This window comes from Gekko japonicus, unplaced genomic scaffold, assembly GCF_001447785.1.
Source record: "Gekko japonicus isolate JY-2015 unplaced genomic scaffold, Gekko_japonicus_V1.1 scaffold1268, whole genome shotgun sequence".
NCBI classification, from domain to species: domain Eukaryota; kingdom Metazoa; phylum Chordata; class Lepidosauria; order Squamata; family Gekkonidae; genus Gekko; species Gekko japonicus.
The window spans coordinates 414,623-433,645 of NW_015174311.1; the positions used below are offsets into that span (position 1 = coordinate 414,623).

The following is a 19,023-nucleotide window of genomic DNA, read 5'->3' on the forward strand; positions in this document are numbered from 1 at the left end:
ATAGCTTTGGGTTGGAAAGACAAAAGTAAATGGACAATAGAAATCTGGCACAACTATTTGTTTGACTTTATACAGTCAGATATCGTGGCGTCAATCAACAAGGGAACAACATGGGAAGAAAAATCCACGGAAATCAAGACCAGATGGAAGTCCTACCTAGATTGGGTACTGAAAGAAAAAAGAAAAGACATTCAGTGGAAGATTAAGACTTTGTGCCCATGGCTGGGATGGAAAGACTAAGATTAAAAGGGAAAGGGAGGGAGGGAGGAAAGGGGTGAAACTGTATATAGCTACAAATATTCAATGTAACAGACTAAGCAAACAATAAAAATTATTTTTTAAAAAAACATAAAACATCAAGCACCCTAGAATGAACAGTTTTCAGGCTAAAATTGCACTATAAGAACAGTGTTAAAACATCGACCCCTTAATAGAAAGCTTGGGAAAACAGAAACACTTTGGCTTGGCACCTAAGAGAGTAGCACAGGATCCAGGCAAGCCTCAAAGGGAACAGCAGTCCCCAGGCAAGGTGTCACTACTGAAAAAGCCCTGTCTTTGGTTGTTACCTGCCTCACCATTGAAGGCAGGTACATGGAGAGCAGGGGTTGTGAAACAATCTTAATTGGTGGGCTGGATAGTACAGGGGAAAGTGATCCTTCAAGTACCCTGATCTCAAGTCATTTAGGGCTTTAAAACGTTACAAGCAGCACTTTGAACTGTGCCCATAAAAATGAGCAGCCAGTCCAGATCTTTCAGCATCACAGGAATACAGTCCCTGTATCCCACCCAACAGGAGTACAGCTGCCAGTTTGGACCAGCTGAAGTTTCTTCTTTTTTTATGGCTCCCCGTAGGGGATTTTTTATTGCATTTTCTATAAACTACAATGAAATTAGGAAGGGAATCTACAATCTATGGGAGAAAGTAAAGAAAACCACTAAAAACCCAAGAGATGGTGGTCATACATAATGCTTATAGTTAGCTTTCATTGGATGTGGTCAACGAACAGGTCTTCATGAATAATAAAAACACAAACACTAATACATCTGACTTTGATGCCACTGCTCCTTCTTCACTTTCCTTGGTGCTGTTGCCTTCATCCTTATCTTCTTCTCCTGCTGGATGATTATGATGTTGTAGAAACTCACATGTCTTTTCAACAGTCAATTCTTTCCTTTTTATCTTTAAATTTGAAGATTATGCCTTCGGGCACGATCCATCTGTAGCGGAGATTGTTTTTCTGTAGTAATAAAGTCAAGTCTCTAAATTTCTTTCTTTTCTTTCTTATTTCAAACGGAATATCCTTCAAGATTTTTATTTCTTTGTCCTTGATTTTCAAGTTAACTCCACTTGTAGCTTTGAGTCTGATCTCGCACTTGTCTTCTGGAGAATCTCACCATCACTTCCCCGGGCAGATTATTCTTTCTTGTAAATTCAGAGTACGACCTAAATATCGTTATCTATTTCGCTTTGTAAAGTATCTGCTTTAAAATCTGCCACAGGGCCTAAAGAGTCACACATAATCTGTTTTACATTTTCTCCCGCCTCTTCGGGGATCCCTTGAAATCTAAGGGTGTATCCCTTTCCATTTGCAGCGGTAACAAATGAGACTCATCAGCTGATCTTTTTTTCTCTATCACCTGCATTTGTTTTTTAAGCTTCTTGGTGTTGGCATCCACCTCTTTGAGCTCTTGCTGTGTTTGCTCTGTTTTTTTAACTGTCTCACTCAGCTGGATTTGCTAAGTGTCAAATTTTTGGTACAATGACATGACTTGTTCCAGCAGAGGGCGCAGAACCTCATTCAGCATCTTTTGGAGGTCTGTAACTGTGTCCTGTCTAGGGACAGAACCCGCTGGGCTGGCACTTCCGGCAAGAGACTTCAGTTTCGGTAGCTTATCTTTCTCCTCCCTCCTTGCTTACTTTTTGGAAAAGTTACCAAAGTCCTCAGAAAACCTTGGTAAGTACTTATGAGCTTTTTATTTCCATCCACTTTGTTTTAAGTAGCCCGCTCCCCCCTTTCTCTACTGCAAAATGTTCGCTTATTTTCTTGTCGAGGGGGAGTTCCCTCCTCCCCCCCCCTGCTTCCAAAGGAAAGAGCTTTCGGCTATTTTTCTGGTGTTTTCGCTTAAACTTGACTCACATCTCAATGATGCAATCGCTTTTAATCAGGATTCGCTCGGCCACCAAACGCTTGATCTGGTGTGCATCTCTAGTTCCACTCTGGGAAGCTCCGCGGCAGGACCTTCAGGGCAACAGCCCCCCTTCGCCGGCCAGTCACTGGAGGAAGGGCTCTCTTAGCGCCCCATGGCTGGGAGCCCTTCACAAGGCTTCCGGGGTAGGTGCGGACAGTTGCACCCCCCACAGCCGCAGGCTCTGGCATGTGTCTACGGGAGAACGTGAGCGCCAAAACTGGAACAGACCAGCTTAAGTTTCTTGACAGTTTTCAAAGGCAGCTCCATGTAGAGCACATTACAGTAATCTAACCTGGATGTAATTAGGACATGGCCACGATGAGTCAAACTTTTCAAGTAATAGCTATAGCTGGTGTGATCAGCCAAAGCTGATAAAAAGGCAGTACGTAACACAGAGAAGATCTGAGCCTCTAACCATGGGAGGGTTCAACCTACTCCTTCAAAGATGTGCAGCCCCCTCCAGGACAGGCTGACTCCTCAATCCTAGAGCAATTTTGCCAGTTTTGTCAATCTCATCCATCCCAGTACCTTCTCCAGGCACCTGCTTAGGACTTCTGCAGGCCCACCTGACTCAGTTATTAAGAAGCGATAGAGCTGGGTATCATCAATATATTAGTGGTACCTTACTCCAAATCCCCTGAGGATCTCTCCCAGAGCATGGTAAGCAAGATGAAACCCTGCAGGACCCCACAACATACATGCCATGGGGCTGAGCAGCAATCACCAAAAAATAGTGGTAAAGAAATCTGAGGAGAATCAACAGGGGCATGAGGATCAGTCAGGGAGACCAAGAGCATTTCTGTTCCAAACCCAGGCTTGAATCCAGGCTAAAATGGGCCCAGATCATCACCAATCACGATCTGATGGAATAACACCACACATTAGTGGCAATAACAAGACCCTAATAATCTGATCCCTTCATGTGCAACTTAGAAATAGCCCCAGGAACTCACCCTTACCATAAGGGAAGACTTGAATTCCATGGAAAATCTCCACTGATGGAAATTATTTCCATCAATAGAGTGGGACCTCCTCCCCCTCACAGCCGCAGCCCAAAATGTCTCCCAAATGCTGCTCCTGGAGGACAGGGGACCTCGGGCAACAGCATGAAGGGGAAGTTAGCAGAAATGTTCTGCTGAATCAAATCTCTCATCTCTCATCATTCAATAGAAAGATGGTAGCAACTGACACAGCCACAAGGTCTAGGGTGCCACCCACACAGATGCAAAAATAGCAGGCTGCAAACTATCATCCTTTTCCTAGAACAAGATGGAGAATGAAGTACGGTTACTCAAAGCATAATAGTCAACCCCAAAGTCTACTGTGGCCAAAGTGACTGACACACAGACCAAAAGCTCCATTCTGGTAATTATCTTGCTCATTCATACTCCTGAATAACTTTAATTTTTCCCAGCCTCCTTCATCCAATAAAGGTGCAACTCTCATGCCCATTTTATTGATTGTATGGTTCTCACCTTCATGCAGCACAACTCCATGACTTATTATCAGAACAGTAACTGTAAGCAGTACAAATTCTCCACCATTTATTTACTTTATGTATAGCCCACTTTTCTTGCTGAGACTTAAATCAGACTACAGAATAAAAACAATGTATTCATACAACTTAAGACATCACATGAAGAATGCAATAGCTGAGGATTACAGAATAAGAAAACACAAACAACAAACTTCCTAAGGTATGGCAAACTATACTATGTCATACTATAAACAATGACCTGGTGGTGATCACCTGCTCTTCCTTCCTAGGGGAAGGTTGGTGGTGAGCATGACGAACCTGGTGGCAGTGCTGGGGACAGGGGACTTAGTGTGCCACTTGCCCTAGCAAGCATCTTTTGGTACCCCTGGCAGCTCTGTCTTCCAGCATCTGAGGCAATTGTGTAGGTCTACTTAATGGGCAGGGCCACCTCTGCCCACTTGTAGGTTGGCACCCCCATGTAGTAAAGCCATGGAACAGATATGGTCCATTAACCTGGGTGGTGCATGGAGGTGGGGATCCCTCTATTCTTCCTCCCTGTTGTTTGCATCTCATCATAAAGGTATCCAAGGTTAGTAGACATAGCTTTCCATCTACTAACAATAAGAAGAACAGACACAGATGAAACATTCACAGCTTTTATTGAATTAGATCAGCAATCGAGAGAGCTTCAATAGCATCACAGAGACATAATATCACAGAGAAAACAGCTTGCTAACACAACGGAAAGGTTAACAGTGCAGCTTTCCCTCTCACTGCATACAGGGAACTGCTACACTTGTACACTATGCATCCTGGACTCTTCTGTTGATGAATGCCAAATACTCCACTTCATCGACTGTCACTGCCTGTGGAAAGACCAGAGAGATAAGAGAAGAGGGCTGAATAATGCAGTAGTTGCAGTATCAGACAATTCCTGTGATTGGGTGTTAGCTGAATGTTGAAAAGTGAGCTGAGGGAGGAGGCTGGTGCTTTTTTATTCTGCATTCTTCAGCCTCACTCCTCCAGATGTAGGGTTACCTATAGCCTAGGGAAAATGTTTCATTCCTAACCCTTGAGATGTTTCATATGCAGAAACCAGCAGGTAAAGATTTCATGTCATGAAGCTGACAGTCAACTGCTAATTGCTCCAAATCAAAGTACGATTAAGGAGAGAGTTACAGGGGCCATTTCAAAAGGTGGTAATCCTACCCTGATGTCTATTTGGGAAGATTAATGGAGTCAATCAGACAATACTCACTCATCCAAAGTAGAGAGCTCCATTAGAACTCGCTCCATGTGCCCTGGAGTTGGATCCTGCAAAGAACAATAGGTCATTAAGTGCTTGGCCAGCAGCAATAGGTATAGAGGCATTTGGAATTCGTTGACAAAGATGGGGTACTCATCACTGCTTTCACTAATGCATGGTGGCCGTTATCCTGCATGTGGGGGCTTGTGGCCCTAGAGGCTTCCTTTTTGTACAGTGCAAAGTTAGCAGCATCTCTTACAGAGAAGGGATACTCTTTTGAACAAAAGATGGTTCAGCTAGTATATACTTTCTTCTACCAAGAGAGAGGGAGTGGGGGGACACCCTCTATGGCCATGGGTATTTTTTCCCCTGGAGGATCCAATGGACAATGTTCAAGAGTCCTGTTCTGATTAAAAGTCCCCTCTAGTGCCCTACATGGCTTACCTGTGCGAGATACCTTGTCCTTGCAGCCTTGATTGATGTGCAGGAGTCAAGGTTTCTGGAGTCCTCAGTCAGGGTTTCTGTAAGCATTCTAAGACAACAAGCATGATTCATCTGTTTGTTTGGAGTTTTTTGTCCCCAGCTATTGAGTGTTTCTTGCTCATGCTAAGAGCCCCATCATCAAATTGCTCCATAACCAAATATAAACTTGTGAGCTTCTAATTCTTTAGATAGAGGATAGTCAGTATTCTATACTTAGTTGTGAGGAAGAGCCACACTCAGAACTCCACTCAGTTTCCTCTTTTTGATTTGCCAGTGCAATAGTGCCACTACACTGCCATGAACTCTCTCTCTCAATGTGTCTTTGGGCTCTGGCAGATTTGGGAATACTTATCAGTGAGCACGTATTAGGAATAGGATAATGCATTTTCCACTTAATTGTTATCATGTGAAATTGCTGAGAACATTTATGATCTGTTGTTATAGCTGATAGACTAATACAAGGGGCAGGACCCGCGATACTCGCGGGGGGGGGAGCTCTACACTTATGAGACAGAGGAGGAAGCAGCAGGAGGTGGTAAGTTCCCCCCCCTTCGAAGCAGCGGTGGCGGCAGCAAGGGAGTTCATAGAGCATTACCTGCGCATGCGCAGGGAACACTCTGTCACTTTTGGGGGGATTTAAGTATCCCCCCAATATTTTTTTGGGGTTGAAAGATTTTTGTGCACACCTGGGGACTGCCCCAAGTGTGCATGAAAATCTCCCTCCCCCCCAGGTGCCCCCGATGTGCGGAAATAAGTATCCGCACACAGGGGGCACCTTGGCTATTAGATATATAGATGTGCAAAGCACTGATACAAACAAAAATGGCTTTTACAAAGCATTAAAATTTAAATATACACTAGAAAACAGGAAAAATTGAGTGAGATCTGGCCCCAGTTCTAACAAATGTGATAAATTTTTTTGCATGTATCATTGCTAACTGGAAATAGATAAGTTTGGTACACTTTAACGTCTCTCCCTGGAACAGTAACACATGTGCATAATTTACATTTTAGCATTTTTAAAGTGAATTTTTAGTGAAACTTTTAAAAAGGAATAGTACAGTGCTGTAAAGCTTATGCTACTAACACATCTGGCCACACAAAATTCACAGAAGCCAACCAAATTAGTTTGCCCACTGCGCAATATTAAAAAAAAACAGAAAAATGAAAAAGGTGATGCTAAACTCTGGATGCAATCCTGAGAACACTTTGCTGTCAGTAAATCCCACTGAATAACATGGGACTTATTTCTGTGCATGCCTGCTTAGGATTGCTCTCTAAATTTAGTAAAATAGTAGCATGACAGAGAACAGAGCATTTCAATTTAGGCTGCCTTGAGATTTAATTTCTAAGCATACTGTAGAAGCAGTTGATATTACAGTGACCGTCACAATTTTGTTTTGTTCTGATTGCTACTCAGAAGTATGAAACTGTAAACACAGGTTACCATAGTAATGATGCAAACAAACAAAAATCTGTACCATTTTATTTATTTTAAAAGTATGCAGTGTCCAAAAGAGACTAAGGCTGTTCATAAACTAGTAATACAAAATAAAACCAACCAACCAACAACAATCACACATAAAAATAGAAGAAAATGCCCAAGAGATTACTAGCTCAACACAAAAGCCCATCTGAAAATCTGTTTTACAGTTGCCTGAATTTTAAGTTAGAAAATAAATAAGTGACAGTTTCTTTAAAATCTAGCACTAAGGCTAAAGACACAGAAAAATAAATCTCTAGCATCACGTATCCACTGCTACCTTAGGTTTCAGTCTGCATATAACAAGCAGTGAAAATACATTTGTATCTATCATGCAGGTATCTTGGTGACTAATAATGCCCAGTACACTGAAGTCAATAGGCCCGGAAAGCTGTAACTAGGGTTGTGTGCTCAGTATATACCAAGCTGAATAAATACTTGGTATTTATTAATATTTTCTGGGTATTTATTCAGCTGAATCAGATTTTCTAATCTGATTTGGCTACTGATCTAGCTGAGCCCAAAGAAAAGCCAATTTTATTTGGCTTTTATTTGGACTCAACTTCACTAGCTGAAGTGGCATGAGTTCACCCACCTTCCGGGTGAACTCGCACCACTTCCAGGTTCCTCACACACGGCTTGGCAAAAGCCATTTAAAGGGAAAGTTCCCTTTAAATGGCTTTTGCAAAGCCAAGCCAGCAGCACAACTCTGCAAGTCAAGCATTTAAAGTTTATTAAATACCCCCCCAAGTTGTGCAAATGAAGGGAAGGCATTTAAACCAATCAGCTGACAGGCAGACCCATCGCACTGTTCAGTTTAAATGGGAGGAAGCCATTTCAGTGCTCCCTTTTGCTCCCCTCACTCAATATCATACCGACTCAGGAATATCAGTATATCATACCTATATCATACCAGTTCATGAATACCAGTATATACTGACATTTTTCAGGTTTGGTTTATCTGAACCCGAAAAATGCTGGGGGGTTTTGTGTGCACACCCCTAGTTGTAACTATTCTCAGGATTGCTCTGTAAATTACATGTTACCTTCCCCCTGTTGCTGAGGCTTTCCATAGAAACACACCACTTAGCAAACCCCAGAGTTGTGTGGCTTTCCACATAGATATTTAGAATCATGTAGTTTCCATGCCAGTAACAGATACCTCCTAGAACATTCAGAGCCCAGGTGGATGATGCTCACCATGCACACCTAATGATCAGTCAGTCAGTTTATTATTACGGTCTTCGACCAGTACATAACAATTTAAAAGACAAATAGAAAAATTCCCAATACTATCATAGCTGGTTATGAGCCAGTAAAAACCTTAGTAGCATAAAAGCTTATAAGTTATATAAAATATAAAGGAAAAAGTAGAACTACAGTTCAAACCTTTTAAACCATTTAAAAAGTCAGTTTAAAACAATTTTTGATAAAACTAGAGATATGGTCTATTTGCCTCGCTTTTTGCATTCCTTATATACCTGGGCGCAGAACCTAGCCACCTGTCTTGATGTATGGTGATTCCTATCCGACAACAGGTATTCTAATTTAATTTTGTTTGCTCTTCCTGGGAACCTTTCCAGCAGTGGGCCGATGATTTCCTTTCAACTTGCCGTATGGAAAGAGCAATTAAAAAAGGTATGCTCCAGAGAGTCTATTTCAGACTGGGAACAAGTGCAGAGCCTGAGCTCATATACACCTAATGATCTATGTGACAAAGTGAGAAGGTGACACAATGCACTGAAAAAATTCCACATGTGGAAAACTCACCAGAAAAGAAATGAAGAACTATCTAGACTGGCCCTAAAATGCACAATGTTACCTTTTTTGGGTTGAAGCCCAAGAGTTATATGGAAAGTCATAATAACCTAGCCCTCCCAATTTTGTCACATCTAGGAATGTTACTAAAAGTAAGTTTCTAGACGAAGGATGAGTTCCCCCATTTATTTACAGAGTGGTAAAGTCCACATGCAGTAATTCTGTTTTTGTATGAGCATCCTTGTGTGTGTGTAATGAAAACTTCTGAAGTTACTCCAAAGGGATCTGTCAAAGATGGGTGAGTGGGCATCAACATGGCAAATGGGGTTCAATGTGGCCAAGTGCAAGGTGATGCGCATTGGAGCCAAAAATCCTAAATATCAATACACATTGATGGGGTCTGAACTGGCAGAGACTGATCAAGAGAGAGATCTTGGAGTTGTAGTAGATAACTCACTGAAAATGTCGAGACAGTGTGTGACTGCAATAAAGAAGGCCAATGCTATGCTGGGGATTATTAGGAAGGGTATTGTAAACAGATCAGCCAATATCATAATGCCCCTATATAAATCAATGGTGCGACCTCATCTGGAATACTGTGTGCAATTCTGGTCACCACACCTTAAAAAGGATATTATAGCTTTGGAAAAAGTGCAGAAAAGGGCAACTCGAATGATAAAAGGGTTGGAACACTTTCCCTATGAGGAAAGGTTAAGGCGCTTAGGGCTCTTTAGCTTGGAGAAACGACGACTGAGGGGTGACATGATTGAGGTTTATAAGATTATGCATGGGAAAGAGCAGGTAGAGAAAGAGGTACTTTTCTCCCTTTCTCACAATACAAGAACTCGTGGGCACTCCATGAAATTGCTGAGCGGTCGGGTTAGAACAGATAAAAGGAAATACTTCTTCACCCAAAGAGTGATTAACACTTGGAATTCACTGCCACAGGAAGTGGTGGCGGCTACAAGCATGGACGGCTTCAAAAGGGAATTAGATAAGCATATGGAGCAGAGGTCCATCAGTGGCTATTAGCCACAAGGTATAGATAGGGACTCTGGGGCAAGTGATGCTCTGTCATCTTGGTGCTTGGGGGGGGTCAACAGTGGGAGGGCTTCTAATGTCCTGGCCCCACTGGTGGACCTCCTGATGGCACTGGTATTTCTGGCCACTGTGGGATACAGAGTGTTGGACTGGATGGGCCTTTGGCCTGATCCAACATTGGCATCTCTTATGTTCTTATAAAAACAGAGAACATATTTCAAAGCTAGCTGAAAAGGAAGAAAGTTCATGTACACATGCACCCATGTAAAAAGAAGCAGTCAATTTACCATCACAAAAAGTAAACTCTATCAACTCCAACGCTATAAAAACAGCACTCACCCAAGCTAAGACACCTTCCCTGTTGGTTTTCATCCTATCTTGTAGGACTGTACAAATTACTAAAATTACTAAATTTTACAAATTACTAAAGAAAACAGTCACGGAATATGGCATTAATATTTCCCACATTACAGCTGTGTGTTATGTTCCATATGGTATGCCTGCCAGCTGTTATAAAACAGACCACCTAGCAGCTGTATCTTTGTAGGGATCTTAGTTAAGATTTTGTACTGATAATCAAATGATTTCACAGGAATCAGTGGTTACAGTAACTTCTTTCCACTAGAATAAAAAGCAACCAGCTGATAATGGGACTCACTAGTATTTGTAGAAGAACTTAACAATGAATTCTGAAAAGTGTGAAAGGAAGTATCTATCATACACAGACCTAGGTTTTCTTGTGACATTCTCTCTCCTATAGAGTAGGAATGCAAAAGTGATTTCAAAAGTAAATAATCCTATGAAGCATTTACAAGCAGAGAAATTGTTTCAAGCAGCAGAGGAAAACTGTGAGATTTTATATACAGTGAAATGAAACATACAGGAGCTATGTTTCAACTCCAGATTTACTGTGGATACTAGAGAGAGGGGGCATTAAATTCAGTTCCAAAAAACCCACATAAATATTGCAAAAAGCCTGTGCATTCTCTGTTGCTTCTTGTGACATAACGGAGTACTCAGACACTCAAACTCTGAAACTGTAAGTATATAGTACTACTGAAGGATTCATTTATGGGAAGACGACCAAATGCTGGATTGGGGAAACCCAGTTCTGCAAGAAGTGTTCCATTAAAAACTGCATTAGAGTGAGGAAAGGATCTATACCAATGTAATTTCCCAAAAAGCATTCTTGGACAGGATGTTCAATTACACTATGAGATTTCCTGATATATCATATAGCTACTCAAAAGCAGAGGTCTTGGACAAATATGATTGGCTAAATGCCACTAGATTGACCGTTACACAATAAGTTAGGGACCTGCTGACTAAGATATGGATTTAAGTCAATATTTGAAATTCAGTTTCTTTCCATCCTCATCACGCCTACAGACTTCCTTGCCCACAGAATCACAGAACAGTAAACTATTCCCTTTCTGAATCTAGCTTTATTTGTTTTCCCCCTTAAGGCATTTGTTTCTTCCACCAGTTATTTTCACAGGTTTCTCAACTCAGTGCATACTCTGCATCCTTCTTTCAAGTATCATCCTCTCTTGAACTTCTTGTCCCTTCAATTTCCAGCCCCCAGATCCCTTTCCTGTGTACATATTTTCCCTCTTCCCAGACTCCCAGTACCTCGCGTAAAGCTTCTATCTGCTCTGGGGGGGGGGAGAGTGAATTTTCATTTCCAAGCAGTATGCAACAAAAAGAAACAGTGGCTTGTCTACATTTTGCTTGCCATTGTAATGTCTGAGTTATACACCAGATGGTGTTGTTTTTTTGTAAAAATTCAGGCTTACTTCCCCCTTCTCTAGCCATTTACCAGATTTTGTCATTGTGCACCATTATTTTTATCCTAGTCCCCTTCAATTACCTTTGCCTCATCTGAATTTGCTTCTGGCCATTAACATTCTTCTTTTCAACATCAAATGGACTGCAGGGTTTTGGATTAGAATAGCTGACAACTGGAAAGCTGGGTAGTTGCAAGTAAAATGGTCTGTAGTTACTATAATAGAGGGAAAATAAAGTTATCTCCATGCTACTGCGCATATATACACTCATACGCATTCAAAAAAGTGATGAGCATCCATTTTATATAGCACTGTCTTGCATGGCAACTATTTATTTATAATATTTCTATACCACTTTTTGTCATTGCTCAAAGTGGTTACAATAAAATCTCCCTCCTTGCTCCATTCCCCAAATTACTGTTATTTGCTATGAATATCAAATGGTTACAGGAAAATAATATATTTGTTAATCTCTCTCTCTGCCAACTCTACATTCCGCCTTAGAGAGTTCAGACCCCATGCAAGCCTATGCCATTCACCCAGGAGTGTGGGAAGCTGCAATTACAACATACAATACACTGCCTCCACATTCTTTTTTGGCCTTTTATGTGTCATTCCTGTGATCCAGGTGGTAGAACATTTATACTTCCAGCTGAGTTTGTTCTGTGAGAAAGTCAAACAGCAACTATGTCCTCTAACTTTTCCCTCCCCATCTTCTACTTTCCTCTTCCCACTAGAACGTTTAGAATAAGTCTGTCTTTCGTATTTGAATGTACAGATGTGTTTCTTCAAAATAATTCAGCTACAATACAACATTTGATACCAAGCAACTGGTCCAACAGGTACATAGAATATCTAGAGCAATTCTACTCATAAACTAGAAGCCACATTCCCATCCAATGACCCCACTATATATGACATAACGTACTTTAATTTCCTTTCTCTCCATTCCATTATTTAATCTTTTCTAGTACAAACATATTAATAGTACAATTATTAATATAGTTAATTATTATTAATAGTACAGTTAATAGTAATTCTTAATAGCACACACATATTTCATTCTTAATATGACAACAGTAGAACACACTAGCTAACGTACGTTAATCCTAATAGCACTTACCATCTTCTGTCCTCTACTTTCAGAAAAGGATTTTTCAGTATACCTGTTCAAATGAATTGAAGTCCGTAAAAAACTGTTCATAAACAAAGTACATACACATTCTTTTTTCAACACTGAATATTACAGGCAACGATCTTATTTTGTACCCATTAATATTTTCCTTTTGTTATTTAATAAAACAGACAAAGTCTCAGTCATTTCTCTAATACTTACTCTTTGTTTTCTGAGCAGAAGACTTTTTTTCCTAATTAAAAGAAAGACTGGAGTGAGTATTGTTATTTGCTGAGCATAGAAAGAGAAGTATAAAAAAGAGTACAGAACAGTGACCACCCTTCTCAGTAATTATGAGGACCTGAGAAATCTTATTTAAAATGGTTCCTATAGATTTTCCACCTTATTTGAAAAGACTGACAATTTGTAGATATTCATACTAGAAAACTTAAAATGGGCACAAACAGTAGTTTGGTGACAAGCCAAATCTATTAACTACCAAGTAAGCATAAATGTAAACAGAACTTTAAGAATAACAAATAATCCTACTGACTTCAGTGGGATTGATCTCCATGAATACATGTTTAGGAGAGTCACAAACCAAACCAAATCACACCATACGATATAGCAGGAACATACCAGATGCACAGAGTGCAGACAGCTAACCCCAGTGCTCATAGGGAATGCACCAATAATTATCAATACATAAATGGCTTAAACAGAACTGTGATTAAGCAGTATGATCAGAAACAAAATACAAGATCAAAAGCATTTTCATGATATTCCCTCTCCTCTCCATCAAGGATTCTTTCACACAACTCAGGTTAAGATTATGTTTGAATCATCATGGTTGCCATTAACCTGGATTTGAAATTGGTTTCAAATCCTGGCTTAAAATTGAACAACATTAACCACAGTTAAGGTCAGAGCCAAAGTAACTTCAACAGCTAAAGCCAGTTAGGAAAGGATAGGGGAACTTGTCCAGATTCAAGGGGATGAGAGGGGAAATACTTTATTTATTTTATCCACATTTATTTTATCTATGTTATTTATAGTCCTCCTTTCTCACTGAGACTCAAGGTGGATTACAAGTCAATACAATCAACAGGATGGAGCATTCAATAAGCAACGTAAAGGACTGGGATTTTAGAAATCTGAAACCAAGCAGAAATCTGAGTCAAACCGTAAATATTAACATGACAAGTTAAATGATGCAAACATTATGTAGCAGGAGACGAGATAACAGATAGAACATGTTAATACACAGTCCTTTTCCCTTCATTGAAGTCTCTTTCTGCACCATTCCATTATAATATAATTCTATTACGTGTATAAAAAACACCCTTCCGAATAATTCAGTTTTGTGTAGTTTGCAGAATGTCAGAAGAGTGGGACTCTTCCTGACTTCATCAAGCAGGCCATTCCATAAGGTATGAGCCACAACTGAGGAGGCACATGTATGGGCACTTGTTGATCTTGCTCATTTGCAGGGTGGCACCTGCGGAAGGTCCTGCTCAGATTAGTGAAGCTGTCGTGACAGAGCATATGGGGACAGGCGATCTCGCAGATGCTAGGAGTCAAGGCTATGAAGGACTTTGTATGTGATGGTTAATATCTTGAATTGAACCAGCCTCTCCCCTTTCTTTAACCATAATTAAGGGACTGAGACTGCCACTTGCACACCATCCCATTCACAAGATCTACTAATAAAAGGATGGAAAACAGACAGTGGCAGATCTGTAGGATGGTACCAGCATTTTATTTAATTCCTTTATACCCATCTTTTTCCCCAGTGAGGACCCAAAGTGGTTTACGTCATTCTTTTCCAATTTATCCTCACAACAACTCTGTGATTTAGGCCAGGCTGAGAAAGTATGACTGGCCCAAGGATTCATGGCACAAGGGGGGGGGTGTTGAACCCAGGTCTCTCAGATACTAGTCTGACACCCTTAACCACTACATCACAATGGATCTCCAGCAAAGGCAAGGCAAGACTGCAGCTTGGTAAATATTCTCTGCAAGCCTGGATTACCTGTTCAAAGGTTAAGTCACAATACAATGGGGTGAATCTAATTACTCACTTCTGTGCATTCCTTAGACAGCAAAGGTGACAAACAAGCAAGTATTGGAGCACATAAAACCAGATGTGTCTTTGGAAGGAAAAATCACTAAACTACAAGTTACTTATTTCAGCCATGTCATGCATAAGAACTCACTAGAAAAAGCATTTATGCTTGGATTGGTTAGCAGCAAAAGGAAACCTGGCCACCAAAAACACAGTGGCTAGACACCATAAAAGTCGACACCAGCCTGAGCATAGAACAACTCAAAGAAACAGTACAAGATCAGGAAACGTGGAGAGCTGACCCATAGAATCGCCAAGAGTTGGACATGACTGAATGGCTAAACAACAACTCACTTCTGCTATGAATTCCTCTGATGGAGAAAGACTTCTGTCTCTGACAGTTTTAGGGAGAAATCACTGGATCCAACCTAACATATCCACCATCAGCAACAGACCGGGGGGGGGGCCCTCTAGCCAACATCCCCAGATTCATTGCTTTCTGCCACTGTTTTATGATTACACATTGATGTCTACTTACCACATCTTCTGAGCTGGACTTCTTGATCATACAGAGATCTTTTTTCTTTTGATCAATATAGTTCTTAATATCTATTTAGGAAGGAAAAATATTGAATCTAACGTTTCCTAAAAGATTAGTGATACAATGAAAATAAGTTTTATAGTTCAAAAATTGAAAAAAAATACTTGCCATCAACATGAAGTATTTTCACGCCCCAGCTCAAGGCATTGGCTAGTATACTACCTGAAGGGATTAACTCCTGAAAGACAGGTGTTTGTTATTTGTAACATTTACATCCAACCTTCTTCCCTCATGGAAAGTATATAGTATTCCCAGATGATTTCCCACACAGAGACTGGCCAGACATAGACCTGCTAGTTTTAACAAGGCTATTGTAAAGAGTAGAGTAGTGTACTATCTGTAGCAGTTAGAGAATTTCAGAACGTGCAAATGCAGCAGCACCTGAACAGCCATCAAATTATTTGCACTATGCCCATTATCACTTCCCCTCGACAATGAGGAAAAGGTGGATAAGTAGAGCACCAGTTTCTTTTCAAATTTATTTTTATCGAAGCATTTTTCTTACTTTTTATACAGAATATGAAACAAAACCAAGAAAATTAAGGTAAGATGAGATGAAGGAAGAAGGGTAAGAAAGGGGCACTTAATGAAGATGGGAAATAACAGAGGTGATAAGAGGGATACATGGGTAAAAGGCAAACAGTGAGAGAACAAGGGCCAAAATCAGTTTCCTGTTTGTGCACCATTTTCTTTTTGAAGAAGTATGGGGGGAAATCACAATGCATACGTGAATCTGATGGCTACCTGGCTAAGCATGGGACTGAGAATCATGGCCACTTAAGATGCTGAATACCCCAGGGAAGAAGAAAGAGTGGAAATAATACTATTAAATGACGCATACCTGTTCTTTGATTGCTTTTTCAACTAAGGATTTTCCTCTGCTCATGACCACCTGTATTTAAAAAAATATAAAATATATTATGTATTTGACATACACATATGCTACTTACATATAATGAAATTAGAAATTACTTTTGTTAGCCAATAACCTCTAGTAAACATCATTGTTTAAATTCATGACCAGTGAGACTGTAACCTGAAATGAATGACCCAGGTTAGCCTGATCTCATCAGATCTCAAAAGCTAAGCAGAGTTAGCCCCGGTTAGCACTTGGATGGGACATCACCAAGGAAGCTCAAGGTTGCTATGCAGAGGCAGGCAATGGCAAACTACCTCTGTTCATGTCTTGTCTTGAAAACCCTACAGGTCTGCCATGAATCGGCTGCAACTTGAGGGCACTTTCCACCACTGAAAACGATAAGCCCATTTCAGGTTGGGAGGGGCCACATCCTACTGATTTACTGCATTAGTTTGCAGTGGTGCTTTGTTAAAGACAGTATTAACTACTAGAGATGGGCATGAACCAGTTCATGAGCCAAAATTCCGCACGAGCTTGGCCTGGTTCAGAGCCCCCAAACATTTACCAGTGTTATACAAATAGATTCCCAGTCAAAAATAGATTCCATGAACTCTATGCCAGTCTTCTATACCAAAAGAATGTTGTTTTCTTGTCTGCTAGCATCAGCTAGAAAATCAATCTCACCTACAAGAGGAAGGCCTACTATTTAATAGGCCTTCATTACATCCTAATAAAATTTTACTTAGGAGAAACCAGAAAAACATGAATAATCAGAGAAAAAAAAATCTTTATATTCCCATTCATATTACACCAGACTTCTGTTCAGTTTGGTTGTATGAGTCTGCAGCTGACCTGTTAGGTTTAAATGGCTGCAAGCCTAACAGCTGACAGGCACACCCAGGGGGAAGCAAAACCGACTGGTGAAATGGCTGCCAGTGGGGCGGGTCCAACTGTCAGCTGTTAGCCAGCAAGCAACCCTTCCTGGCTGCAGCTCCGAACTGGCTTGTTTGGTTCAGGGCATTTTTGGCTTGGTTCAGTGTTCAGTTCGAGGGCTGCCCCAAAGCGGAATCTTTAGGTTTGTGTCCATCCCTATTAACTATGATCTATAAAATGCCTACTTAGACTTTGAAAAAAGAAAAAAGAAATGATTTGTAACGTTTCTTTTAAAATCTTCAGGGGAGGAAACAGGACTTACTGTGTCCGCCACCTTAAATGAACTTCCATCAGTCTTATCTCTTCTGCTACTTGGATGAGGGGAACTGTTTCCTCCATTATATATAGATTCTGGGCTTGGAACTGGAGATATTTGTCCAACAGTCTGAGCAAATTTTGCTTCCTTTTTGTTCGAGATTAGATAGTTGATATCTTTGCCAAAGAATCCTTCCACTCGCTAAACAAGAAGAGAAGAAACAGAGACCACTATAGAACCAGAGATCACTATACCATTTTATATAAAGCAAGTAGCTATAAGAAAGCATTTGACATTTTTACAAGCAACAGTGCCCCCTTCACACACAGAAGAGCAGCTTTATCATAATGCAATCCTCACATGGCTTTGAGCTATGAGCGAATAACACAGGAGTGAAGGCTGACACAGGTCTCTCACTAAATGGGGTCAATGGGAACTTTATGTGACTTTTGGCTATGCATGAATGACACACCTACAAGGGAGACGAGAGATGTGAGGGCATAGGGGCGAAAGAACAGAAAACAATAGATTTTTTCCCTAATGGAAAAACTGGAAAACACAGAGCAGTGAAAAGAAACTCCTATGAAATTAATTCTCTTGTAGAATGAGTAAAATGCTTCTCAAAGCAAGGTTTCTTTTCTTTCTCTTTTACTCAGAATCTACAGCATGAAAAAGTCTGAGGACTTTCTTCTGAGGGGAAAAATTGGGAAATTTCTATTTGTGTGAGAAAAGCCTTATTTTAAAAAGCATTTCACTTGTTCCAAACATACAGCATGAAAAAGTCTGAGATCTACTCAGTTTTTTCAATGGGAAAACCAGAAAATTTGAGGAACCACTGTGAAAAATTTCTTAGAGATAAACAAAAAAATATATTTCAGATATCTTATAAATGTTAATAATTTTGGCAACAATTAATATGTAATGATGTTTCAATAATCCATTATTAAATAGTTCGGGGTTTTTTATTTGTCATAAAGTTAAGCTTAATATCCAGATATGCTGGCAATCCTACCCATTGTGCCTGTATGAAAAAGTTTCTGTACAAACACACCTTTTTTGTTTACTACAGACTTTGTTTCTACTTTCAAGTTTTATTTATTCTTACCTTTCAGAAGGCAGAAATTAAAGTTGCAACAAAAGCATAGGGTGCAGCAGTTTACAATTCTTTCTCAAGTACTGGGTGCAGTTGCAATTTTTGTTACAGAAAATAAACGTATTCATCATTTTTAAATTCCTCAAATATGTCAAATTTTGCAGTTTTGTATACTAAGTTATAAATGCTGCATTTTATGTCGTTCAATCAGTAAAAGGTTGTTTGAAACAAAAGTACATACTGCATATATTTGAAGTTTTTCAAAAATTTCTGTTTTTCCTAAGAAAAAACCCTAAAAAAATTTCCTCTGTGGCTTCAAAATTTCGAGAAATGTTACATCTCGAAGGGAGACATGGGTTCTCTCTCCTGACAGTCATTTCAGGTGGGTCGCCATGTTAGTCTGTAGTAACAGAACAAAATTCAAGTCCAGTAGCACCTTAGGTAAAGGTTCCCTTGCTCGAAAGCCAGTCGAGTCCAACTCTAGGGTTGCAGTGCTCATCTCCGTTTCAAAGCCGAAGAGCCAGCGCTGTCTGAAGACATTTCCGTGGTCATATGGCCGGCATGACTAAACACCAAGGTGCATGGAATGCTGTTACCTTCCCACCAAAGTGGTACCTATTTATCTACTTGCAATTTC

At 40.2% G+C, this 19,023-nt stretch overlaps 1 protein-coding gene across 1 annotated transcript in view; it reads right to left on the reverse strand.

Annotated features, from left to right (window-relative positions):
- DBF4 (DBF4 zinc finger) overlaps positions 1–19,023 on the reverse strand; it is a 40,912-nt gene that overhangs the window by 17,421 nt on the left and 4,468 nt on the right. The window contains exons 4-10 of the mRNA XM_015424137.1: positions 17,300–17,494; positions 16,087–16,137; positions 15,354–15,423; positions 15,183–15,253; positions 12,802–12,832; positions 12,589–12,631; positions 11,549–11,680 (exon numbers count right to left, since the gene is read on the reverse strand). Coding sequence (XP_015279623.1) covers positions 11,549–11,680; positions 12,589–12,631; positions 12,802–12,832; positions 15,183–15,253; positions 15,354–15,423; positions 16,087–16,137; positions 17,300–17,494 — 593 coding nt within the window. The remainder of the gene's footprint in view (positions 1–11,548; positions 11,681–12,588; positions 12,632–12,801; positions 12,833–15,182; positions 15,254–15,353; positions 15,424–16,086; positions 16,138–17,299; positions 17,495–19,023) is intronic.